Here is a 12,309-nt window from a genome sequence, read left to right as displayed (position 1 = left end):
TTAAGGGTCGAAACTATGGCACATCATCTCTGTCTCTATCTTTCTCTAGCTCTGGGTCTTCTCTTCTATCCCTCCCTACCCCCACACTTTAGATGTTATATTTAGAATTGTATATATAAATCAATTAAGGAGATTAGTCCTTCTAGAATTAGCATTTTTACAGTCTCATTTGATGTCTCAAAGTGTTTATAATTTTTCAATAAGTATATTAATGTTTTATTAATTTTAGGGGTATAATATTCATATACTATTATAAATACATCCTATTATCTATTTCTGGTAAGCAGCACTGAAATTTGCTCTTTTGTGGAAAAATATTTCCAACCTTAAACCAACCTTTTGAAACCGTGGAACTCAGTGACATTTACTATCGTCACACTATTGTACTGTCAATATCACCCAACAATATTACTAATACTTCCCAGTATCTCAGTCTTTTACTATCTGTGCGTTCCTTTTAGATTTCTCATATCTTCAAAGAGTGCTTATTTCTTCACAAGTTTCCTCTCATGATTTCTCTTTCATGCCTTGCTCTGTATTACACTACAATATTAAATAAGGAAAGTTAATGATCTCTAGCTAAAATGTCTCTTCAGATCCAGTGTGATCTGTAGCTGATGGTACTTTTGGGGGGGGGGGAGTTAGAGGCTATATATAGAACTTTCAGGAGGTATGAACTAATTGGCAGAAGTATGTCTCTAGGGGTGATGCCTGTCACCAACTTCTGTCATCCTCTGATTTCTGTTCTGCCATGATGTGAGCATCCTCTGTCACATATCCAGTGACCATGACCTAATCTTCATCACCATGTATTCTTAATTGCGGTAGGGTAAAACTGTGAACAAATATGAACCCTTGTCACTTTAAGTTGTTTCTATCAGGTATTTAGTTCATAGCATTAATAAAGAAATTTGCACCAGGAAGGGGTTTGTTATGACAAAACCTGGCTATGTGGATCCATGGCTTTTGAACCAAGTCTATGGGAGAAATTTGGAGGAGTTTGGAAACGTGGGCTTGAAAAGCACTGGATAAACAGAGATTAACATGTGATTATGTTGGGATTAGAAATGCCAGAATGCACTAGAAATGAGCACAACGAAGAATATGTTTATGAGACTTTAGGTGGAACAAGAATTGTACTGGAAATTGGGCTAGAGGCCTGTATATATACATTAACTTTTCTAATTGATGTGACAAAATGTCTGACAAAAGCAACTTAAGGAGCAATGGGTTTAATTTTACTCAAAGTTCCAGGGAACAGGCCATCATGGCTGGGAAGTGACATACAGTAGCAGGAGCTTGAAGAAGCCGCTGGTCAAATTGCATCCAAAGTCAGGAAGCAGAGAGAAAGGAACGCTTGTTCTCAGGTCATGAATCAGTGGCACTAACAAAAGGGTGGGCCTTCCTAACTCATTTAACCTACCTAATTAGAGTCCCTTACAGACATGCCCAGAGACATACCTCCAAATACTTTGTCTACTAACCATTATTCATGTTACATTTGGATAAAGATTTTCTTTTTTAATTTGCCTTATTCTGAAACTTCAAGTAAGTCTGAATTAAAAGATAATAGGATGCCAAGTTGACAAACAGCCATGGTCCTGCTGTTCAGGCTCCGTTTCCCAACCCATAGCAATTTGATCTGCCTGTGATCACAACCAGTGGATCCTGACAGGGGAAGCAAGGCGGGATGGAGAGGAGCTCTGAGACCTCAGGCAGCACTGAGCACATTGAGAACAGACTCTTAGGAGGCAGCTCAGTGAGACAGCTCATTTTAATGGGGGAACAAAGGCTACTTGAATGTCTACCTGCTGGGTGGGTGAGTAGGGGCAACTGGGATGTGTGCATACTATTGACTGGGGCCAGGAACCTGGGGATACCTTATTTGCAAAAGGAGGAATTCTAGGTGATCTTGGATATGACCTTATAAGAGGAAAGGCTACCAGGGAATGTGACTTCCTCCAGTAGGGCAAAGGTAGAGGCACAGGGCTATGTGCCCCAGGACACACGAGCCTGGCAATTTCAGGACAAGATTTCCAGAGTTTGAACATGCCTCAACTTACTCTTGCTCCAGCCTGCTCCTCACTCCATCCCATGATTCTCTGGCTCCACATAGTCCAAAGGAATGTAGTTACAGATGAGGCTGTAATGTGGCTAAATGTGGTATTGTTTGTGTTGTTCTGGTTCTGTTGATATGTAGAAGGAGAGATTTGGGGAGCCGTGGAAGCTTCTACCAAGTTTACAGAGAAATCTGTGATGGCTATGCAGTGTGTTAGCACATTTCATGCAGGAAGTCCTTAAAGGATCTGAGTACAAAGCTATGATAGTAAAATCTAAATTACCATGACCATGGGGACCATCAAGGGAGGCCATGTGTTTAGAGCTGTGCAGTCCCTTGGGATTCACATGATTCATGACAATCAAGATTTAATTCTTGATGGGTAGTGGTGACGCATCGCATGCCTTTAATCTTAGCACTTGGGAGGCAGAGGCAGGTGGATTTCTGAGTTCGAGGCCAGCCTGGTCTACAGAGTGACTTCCAGGACAGCCAGGGCTATACAAAGAAACCCTCATCACAGTCTCTAATAAAAATAAATCCAAAGAACATAAAAAAAAAAAAAAAAAAAAAAAAAAAAAAAAAAAAAAAAATTAATTCTTTTTCTTCTGTTGGGTTTTGGTCTTGCTTTGGTCCCACTCCCCATAGAAGAATTTCTCCCTTTTGGAATGGAACGTTTGCTCTGTGCTACTGTAGAGTAAAAATATCTAATGCTATTTTAGATTTTACAGGGGCTCACAGCTAAGATATCTCCTTGAGTATTAGCAGAGAGTAAGCATGACCTGAGGTTTGTGGGCATTACTGGAGCTGTTGAGACTTCTGTGATTGAATCTGGCCCCTTTCACATCTGGACTATCACTGAGCTACATCCGCAGTCCTCCTTTTTACTTTTAGTGTGTGTCTCATTAAGTTGTACTGCTAATCCTTGAACACATGTTTTCATCTACACAGACCTTGTTGAGGTTACAGGCCCAAGTCACTGTGCCTGGCAACCGTGGAGAATCTTGAAGTTTGACGAAATGCATTTTGCTTTTCCACATGACCATGGGATTTTGGGAGGCCAAGTGAGGAATGCTATGGTTAGAATTTGTAATGTCTCCTACAGGTTCATAGTGTTTAAAGAGTTACTTTATTGTATGTGTATGAGTACTTTTCCTGAAAGAATATAAGTACATTGCTTGTATACCAGTTGTCAACAGAAACCAGATGGTAAGTCCTTTAGAACTGGAATTGGGGATGGTTGTAAGCTACCACATCACATCTTGACACTGAACATAAGGTCCCCTGCAAAAGCAGCAAGTGCTATAATTGGTGAGCCACCGTCTCTCAAGTCCCTGGGTTCACATTTCCAACTCTTGCTCCTCAGTGGGAGGCTGTACAACTTTAGAGAGTGTACTGGATAGCTTTGTGTCAACTTGACACAGCTGGAGTTATCACAGAGAAAGGAGCTTCAGTTGGAGAAATGCCTCCATGAGATACAGCTCTAAGTCATTTTCTCAATTAGTGATCAAGTAGGGAGAGCCCCTTGTGGGTGGTGCCATCTCTGGGCTGGTAGTCTTGGATTCTATAAGAGAGCAGGCTGAGCAAGCCAGGGGAAGCAAGCCAGTAAAGAACATCCCTCCATGGCTTCTGCATCAGCTCCTGCTTTCTGACCTGCTTGAGTTCCAGTCCTGCATCCTTTGGTGATCAACAGCAGTATGGAAATGTAAGCCGAATAAACCCTTTTCTCCCCAACTTGCTTCTTGGTCGTGACGTTTGTGCAGGATTAAAACCCTGACTAAGTCAGAGAGTGTTGGGTTGAGCTGGAAGAAGCAGGTCACTAGGGGAGGTCCTTGGAGGTTATGCCTAGCTCCTAGTTTATATTTCATTCTCTCTGCTTTCTGGTCCCTCCTGATACCGGCATGCCTCTGCCATGTGCTCTTAACCACCAGTAACTGAGCTTTTCTGCCAGGTTTTCTTATTAAAAAAAAAAAAAAAAAAAAAAAAAAGGGTCATAGCTATGTGAAGTAACTAATATAGTGAGTGAAGTCAAGCATCTTTATCTTACTGCCCACCTCAAAGGGAAGTTTGTATCTTATTATGCAGTCCAAGGCAGTTTAAATATAATAGAGGTTGTATAATGCACACTTTCATATTCCAATAGCTGATCGCTTCTTCTTTTGTTTCTGTTTTTATTTCTGCTCTTACTGGTCCTCTTGTTTTAGTGCAAAATACTGTTTTTACTTGAGTGCTTTGTATATGTTCCCCTCTCTGTGTGTGTTTGTGTGTGTGTGTATGCATGCATGCATGTATGTGGTGTAGTTATATGTCCATCTCTGCCTCCACAGCCCTGAGATTACAAGTGAATGATGCCATGCCAGACTTGTTTTCATGGATTCTGACTTACAGAACTCAAGTCCTCATGCTTGTGAGACAAGCACTTTAGTGACTGAGCCATCTTCCCTGCCTCAAGTTCTTATATTGTATTGTGTCTCAAGACAATTCACTGGTGTCTTCAACCAATTCCATTTTCCCTCTTTTCTTGCTTGCAATTGTCAAGAATAACTGAGAAAACATGGAAGATGCAATAAACATATTGTGATAAGAGGAAACTGAGTGTACTAGATGAGGACCTGTTTCAGTCTCTCCACAAACATTGTGTCGTTCAATGCTTGGGTTGCTTGGGTTGTGTTTCCTGGGTTATAAATCCAAGTAAACAGCTTTCTGGGATACTTTAACAACGGTACAAGCTGAGCTGACACATATGTAACTTTTTCTAATCCTGGGCAGCTTCATAAACTCTGTAGGGCCACCTCCCAGTGAATTCTAGACTCCTCTTGTTACTTTTTTTCAACGGCTTTTAAGAAGTAACTCTCTCTCTCTCTCTCTCTCTCTCTCTCTCTCTCTCTCTCTCTCTCTCTCGTGTGTGTGTGTGTGTGTGTGTGTGTGTGTGTGTGTGTGTGTGTGTAGTGTGTGCTCAGTCTCACTGGACTTAGGCAAGATGTTAAGCAATACAAAGCCAATCTGCCTTATATTCTATCGCCTTCTCAGAAGCCAAAGAGGTGCTTGTCCTGGGGGGCTTCATGCATGCTTCATGACAGGTGGATCAGAACAGGCCAGTGTGTGCTATCACCTAAATTCCAGACAGAGGTTTTAAAAACACAAGGTGTTGTAAGTTTGACAGCTTATGATAAACATTTCAGCCCTCCTGGGCCATACTGAAACAGTTTCCCTTAGCATGAATAATTTCCCTCAGTGAAGAGAATAATTGTCGGCAGATGATGGTAAAGCTTTGCTCAGAGATCCTTAAGGTCTCCTTTGTGATTCACCTGTGGGGCATTCCAAAGGCTCCAAGCAGTATCCTTATCTGACACTAACACACTAAGTACCATTGCGTGTGCTCAATCATATGGGCCAAGCGGTAGAGCAGCTTGCATCATAGCCTGAACTCGTTGATGAGCCTACTCCTATTGCAGATCCCATACAAAGCCATCACTTTCTGAATCACTTGGTATATGGGCTGGAGTAACACACCCAAGTGAGGAATGTGTTTTCCCAAGAATTCAACAGGCACACATTGCTCTTCTTTCTTGGTGGTGGGAGTGGCCAGGTGCAATAACTTATCCTTCACCTTAGAAGAATATATCTGTATGTGCTACACCGATGTACTCCTAAAAATTTCACTAAGGTAGAAAACCCTTAAAATTTGGTTGGATTAACTATCCTCTGATGTGCATATGTGCTACCCACAAGTCCAGAGTGGCTGCGACCTCCAATTACTTGGTATAATCATCATGTCATCAATATAGTGGACCAGTTTGAGATTTTGTAGAAGAGAGCGATGATCAAGATCCCTTTCACTGTAGCAATGAGAAGATGAGAGGAACCTGCCTTGAAGTCAGCAGAAGAGTATTTAAAAGTGTGCTTGTGTGTGTGTGTGTGTGTGTGTGTGTGTGTGTGTATGTGAGTGTGTGAATATATATATACATATATATGTGTGTGTGTGTGTATATATATATATATATATTCTATAAAATAGAATTTTATTTATCTGTTTGGAGCCATGAAATTATGATGCTTGTAGGAAAATGCATAACAATGGAGATCATAATGTTAAGAGAAATTATTCAGGCTAAGATAAATATTACATGTACTGTGTATGTTACATGAAAGTAGATAAACTAATGTTATGTAACATGAAGCAGAAGGAAAGACTATTTCAAGAGTGCAGGAGAATCAGCCAGAAAGGAGATGAAGGAGGGGTAAAATAAGATATATGTATGTATATATATATATATATATATATATATATATATATATATATATACATTACATTACTTTGCGTTCTAACTACAAAACTTAATTTCACAAAGCATCAATGCCCTTCCTCCATACCTCCCACTGTCCAGCCATTCTATGTTTACTCCTTGGTACTTCAGCAGCATGAAAGGTGCCAGCATCAGAGATCTTGCCAAGTAGCCTGGGGCATAGCAGTTGAGTGTTCATTATCTGTGCCTTTTTCCTTAGATTGTCGCACAAGTCATATTTTATCTTTAAGTTTAAGTGTACTGACCACAGCACATGGTGCCTGAAAGAAGTATAGTGACAATCACACTGAACTAAATGACCTGCTCCCACCTTTGGAGTAATGTCCTTGACCTCTGCCCTCTTTTCTGCATGGTTCCCCAGCCTTACTAAATGTCTGCTGGGTGCTTTGTCTCCTTCACATCTATGAACTAATTTGGTCTGGACAGTACTTTGTATATGATGTCATTAATTCAGCTTTAAAGATGAATTGTGGGTATAACCAGGGATGACTAAAAAACCAGGGAGATGACTAACACTGATCTGGAGGCCTTTCTGACAGTCTTTAGAAGCAAAGTCTGAGGATAAAAAGCTCTGACTGTGCCTTCCTTTTTCTGAGTGACAGTATATGCACTGCCTATGTTATACACTTGGAGTTGCTCCCCGGCCTTGATTGTTTATCTCTGAGACTTTGACTGACATCTCCTGCCCAGCTGCTTTAGAAGGTGGCAGCAGTGGCAGTCATCTGAGGACTTAATGGGAGTAACAAAGGCTTGCATTGGAAGGCAGTGTCTCGCATCTCCATGAGGACCCCAGGATTACGGTTTTTAAGAATACAGGACTCAGAACAATTGTACTCATGGTTAATATTTATTACAGGAAAAAAAACCCACAAAACAGCATCAGCCAAAAGGAAGTCTGAAGATAACTAGGGGCAAGCTTTTAAGAGTCTTCTCATTAGAGCCTCCATACTTGAAATTTTCACTGGGGGGTCTGCAACATGCTAAAATTCTCCTCCCAGGAGGAAAGCACACAGTATGCTGTCCATACATGCTGCTAGCACAGTGCACATCCTGTCTGTCAAGGAAGTTTCATGTCATTAAAGAGATGGAGGGAAGCCAGCCCCAATCTTGCAGGTCTTTATACCTATAGTTAGTTCTGAGGGGGAGGTGTGGCCAGGTCTCATCTTTCTACAATCGCTGTCTGTCTGAGTACTGTCTGTCTGAGTACTGTCTGTCTGAGTACTGTCTATCTGAGTACTGTCTGTCTGAGTACTATCTATCTGAGTACTGTCTGTCTGAGTACTGTCTGTCTGAGTACTGTCTGTCTGAGTACTGTCTGTCTGAGTACTGTCTATCTGAGTACTGTCTGAGTACTGTCTGTCTGAGTACTGTCTATCTGAGTACTGTCTGTCTGAGTACTGTCTGTCTGACTACTATCTATCTGAGTACTGTTTGTCTGAGTGCTGTCTGAGTATTGTCTGTCTGAGTACTGTCTGTCTGAGTACTGTCTGTCTGAGTACTGTCTGAGTACTGTCTGTCTGAGTACTGTCTGTCTGAGTACTGTCTATCTGAGTACTGTCTGTCTGAGTACTGGTTTCCCTTCTTCAGATGCTACCTGGGTCACTTGTTCAGCAAAGGCACCATCCATTCTTGCCCCCCCCCCCCAGCATACAGAGTTTATTTACAGTCCACAGGCTGGACTACAGAATGTATGTTTTGTAGTCTTTATATGCTTGGTGTTCTCCCTCAACAAGTCCATGGGTATTATTCAAAACACTGAGAGGAATTAATTCAGATGTCCTGAAGTGATGAACAGAGTCCAGGATTAAGGCGAAGATTTCAAGCATTGTTTTCCCAAGAATAGATTTTCCAAATCCCAACCGACAGAATCTGCTGGACACATTTCACCTAAGGATGTCACTTTGTAACTCCAACATAAAGCAGAGACAATTTCTTACACAAATCCATTATTTCTCCCAAGAAGGATAATAGTTTTTCACTTACAAAATAATCATTTATTCAAAGACAACTGGATGTCAAGGGACAAAATTTAGAAATGCAAAATCTCAGCCTTGAGGATGCCCGCATCCTCTGAAAGCAGACCAGTCTGATAGAATTCCAGGATGCTTCAGTAAATTCCATGTTCTTGCATTGTACTGCACTATGAGCAGAAATCTGGTGTTTTATAGAGCAGGGTGTCCTTAGTCTACTGTGGTTCCAGCATTAGAGAGGCGGTTGACCTGTGTCTGTTAAGTGGATAAATGAATGAATGGTGCAGTGATTGCAAAACAATGTGTCTGGATACCTGAGGAATCACTGGGGAGAGTTAGAAATGTGTAGGTCACTCACTGGTCTGGAGTCTAGATGCAACGAATACAAATCGCTGTTAAAAGAGCACAGGAATGTGTGTCATGCACAGGGTTCATCGAAACACTGGGAGCTTTTGACAATGCAGTTTCTTGCTGGTCCTCTGCAGTCATACCACCTCTACGAGTATTGAGCATGGGCAGTAGGTGTAAGTACTTGTGCTGGCAGAAGCTGTGGGCTGAGCTTTACTGTGTACCTGAACTTGTCTAAATATCTCCACCATAACAAAGCTCAGGGCTTAAACTTGGCTAGAGTTCAGTTGATCCTGGCCTGTAACTCTGCTTGTTAATTTCCTAGGTCAGAGAGCTTCTCAAATTCCACATCTCCTACTGCCTGTATAATAGTAGCACAGCCCTGTTTGCTAGCTTTTCTTTTATGGGTCAAAATCTTATTTCTAGAATTGGTTATAATTATTGAAACCAAGGACAGTGTTTCTTTGCAGTCTCTCTGACACCACACGCTAAGCATTCACCGGATGAATACATGGGCTTACTTTGTTTGAAGCTTCATTTTAAACAATATAAAACTAATTCCTACTTGTATTTTTCTGTTGTAGAAGAAAGCAGATAGAAAGATTGGAGGTTGACCCCAGCAAGCATTCCTGCCCTGATGTGACTACCATAGTACAAGAGAAAAGACAGAAACCCAAAAGAATGGAATCTCGACCCCGAGTGGGACCCAGTGAGGGAGACGCAGACTTGGAGGATAACCCAGAGGTGCCTCCACTGATTTGATCCACAGACCCATGTTGCTTGGTGTTGACAGTGGGTCTGTGTCATTCATGGGGTAAACATAGTTCATTATCATTTTTACCTGATGTTATAATGCTTTCTTTGCATTGTAATATTCTTAAGTGAGTTTACAATTAAATTGCTTACCTTAAATAGGCTATAAATTATCACTCATCTATAATTGAACTTCGAGGTTGAAAATGTAAAGTGATTTAATAGAACGATGACATTCAACATTAAGAATAAGTCATTTAGTCTTCGCTTATGCAATAGATTGTGTTATATGGAAAAGGTCTTTAGCAAATTGTTCAAACTCAGAAGTTAAAACTGTACTCTCAGGTCTAACAAAAATGCCCTGACATGATTTTAAACAGTGTGTGTGTGTGTGTGTGTGTGTGTGTGTGTGTGTGTTTTTCAGTTTTCTTCTCACGTTTCTGCTTTCTCTAGTGGCATGATGTAATGGCAAGAATAAGAACTTTGACATTAGATTCCCTGTGTTTGGCTTCCTGCCGAGTCACCGAATAAAGACTTTCAGCTGGTCCTTGATTTCCACAGGGTAGAGTGACTTCACCTGCACTATGCTGATAGTAACGATTGCCTCATAGGTTATTCTCAAGGCCAGCCATGCAACTCACCCTACACAATGCCACCCTGACATCCCCTTGCTTGCTCACCCCATTACTTTTCTTCTTTCTTTCTAAGGTGTGGCCTAACTGGAGACACTTTGTGAGTGGGCTTTGAGATTTCAGAAATCCACGTGCTCTCTTCAGCTGCTCTGTCTCTCTTCAGCTGCTCCGTCTCTCTTCAGCTGCTCCGTCTCTCTTCAGCTGCTCTGTCTCTGCTTTCCGCTTGCATTTTTTGAGGTTTGAGGTCTTGACTGCTGCTCCAGCTTTCTGCTGTTGTGCCACCCTGTGCTATTATCCCTCTGATACTGTAAGGCAGATAAACCCTTTCTTCTATAAGTCGCCTTGGCCATGCTTTTTTTATGACAGGAACAGAGACAAAATACAGAGATCAGCATGTGCTCAGAACAACTGAGTCACCTCTCTAGCCCCTGCCACAGGTATATCTTAATCTAATCATTGACAATCGGTTTTAGTCACAAACGATGCAGCAAAAACTAGGTAAGATCTCACAGCTCCAAACCCAACTCTCAGCACAGATGGATCAGAAGTCACAACTACAAAGTAAGTCGGCAAACCCCAGACCACAGATGATCTGTGCTAGCAATATAGTATAATAGTTCATTCAGTCCTTGAATCAAGTGGCTGTTACACTCATCATAACAAAAACTTGCAAAGGAAGGGGTTTATTTGGCCTTACACTTCTTGGTCACAATCCATCACAGGGCAAGAACTCAAGGCAGGAACTGGGAAGCAAGAACAATGGAGGAATGGTATTTTCCACCTCTAGTCTATGGGTCTATGCTTAGCAAGCTTTATTTATTTATTTATTTATTTATTTTTTATAGCCCAGGGCCACCTGGCTAGAAGTGGTGGCACACGTAGTTGGTTGAATCTTCCTAAATTTTCTTGATTAATAATCATGAGAGTTCCTCACAGAAATGTTTGAGGGTCAATCTGATCTAGGCCCTTCTTGAGTCAAGCTTTCCTCTCAGTGATTCTAGGCTTGTGTCCAGTTGACAAGCAAAGCTAATTAGGATGCTCTGTTTATTGTCAGCTTGACACACAAACACGCCACTTTAGACTCTAACTGCTCATTCTCTGTATGTAATATCTCATGTTAATATTCTAATATAAATCACAGTCCAACTTTTTTAATCCCAGTCTTAAAAATCCAAATTCTCTCACCTGTGGAATCCTGAAAAGTAGAAACTTACATTTTTTTTCCATTTATAAAATAAAAGAAATGAGGCATAATAAGAATGATCAAAGTTAAGTCAAAATCTAACAGTGAAAAATCCAAATTCTTTAGCTCAATATCTGACATCTGGGACTCACTTATGACCCTCTGTGCTACAAAGTGTCTGGGCGGGTCCCTTCTTCACCTCTGTATCTGCAGCACATACCACTTGCACTGGAGCTTTAAACTGGCTCCATCGCTTCACACCTGACTCTGGCATTAGCAATCATCCAATGTCCTGTGATCCTCCACTGTAACTAGGGCTACACCTTCCCCACAGGCATCTCCTGGCCTCTCCACATGGACTCTAATCCTTCTGCACAGTCCAAAGTCTCGTCTTCTTTCCCTGATCCTTTATGTCCTGTGACTTTCATGCTTTTTAAACCAATACTATATGGGAGACTCTCCTATGTTACCAAAGTGAGCAGCCAGCATGAGTTGTAGTTTTGGCCACCTTGGACCACAGCTTCTGTGCACGTATCCTGTGAAAAAGACTTTCTTATTGTTGAAGTGAACCAGAGAGAAGTTCACTCAAGGGTACTGATCATCATAGATAGACATGCCTGTAGTCCAATCTGATCTAGACAATTTCTTACCCATGGCTTTCCTCTCAGATGACCCTAGGATGTGACAAGTTAAGTAAAGATAACCAGGAGAGATGTGATTCATTCTTTACATCAGGTCAGAATCAGAGAACCCCACATTGTCATTACCCATGTCTTAGACTGTTGTACACAGGTATCTTGAGAAGGTACCAACTCTTCTAGATACAGATGCTATGGAGACCTAAAAGTAAAGAATAATCACAACTTGAAATGCCTAGGTATGTTTGACCATGGTGTCTCAGAGAATCTGGGAAGATCCTGGCTTAGTTTTTGGTTGCAGATACACATGCGTAGCATTGTCACAAAAAAAAAAAAAAAAAAAAAAAAAAAAAAACAAACATAAAAAAAAAAGCAAGCTGAAAAGTAAAGGCAAGAGAAGACTCAGTTCATGAAGGGTATGG

General features: G+C 41.3%; 1 protein-coding gene across 2 annotated transcripts in view; it reads left to right on the top strand.

Annotated features, from left to right (window-relative positions):
• Lrrc6 (leucine rich repeat containing 6) overlaps positions 1–9,487 on the top strand; it is a 110,399-nt gene extending 100,912 nt beyond the window's left edge. For both annotated transcript variants that reach the window (XM_029548231.1, XM_029548232.1), the window contains one exon: positions 9,266–9,487. In XM_029548231.1, coding sequence (XP_029404091.1) covers positions 9,266–9,443 — 178 coding nt within the window. In that variant the 3' untranslated portion in view covers positions 9,444–9,487. The remainder of the gene's footprint in view (positions 1–9,265) is intronic.
• Positions 9,488–12,309: the final 2,822 nt, after the last annotated feature.

This window comes from Mus pahari, chromosome 17 (assembly GCF_900095145.1).
Source record: "Mus pahari chromosome 17, PAHARI_EIJ_v1.1, whole genome shotgun sequence".
Taxonomy (NCBI): domain Eukaryota; kingdom Metazoa; phylum Chordata; class Mammalia; order Rodentia; family Muridae; genus Mus; species Mus pahari.
This window is presented reverse-complemented; position numbering and strand designations above follow the sequence as displayed.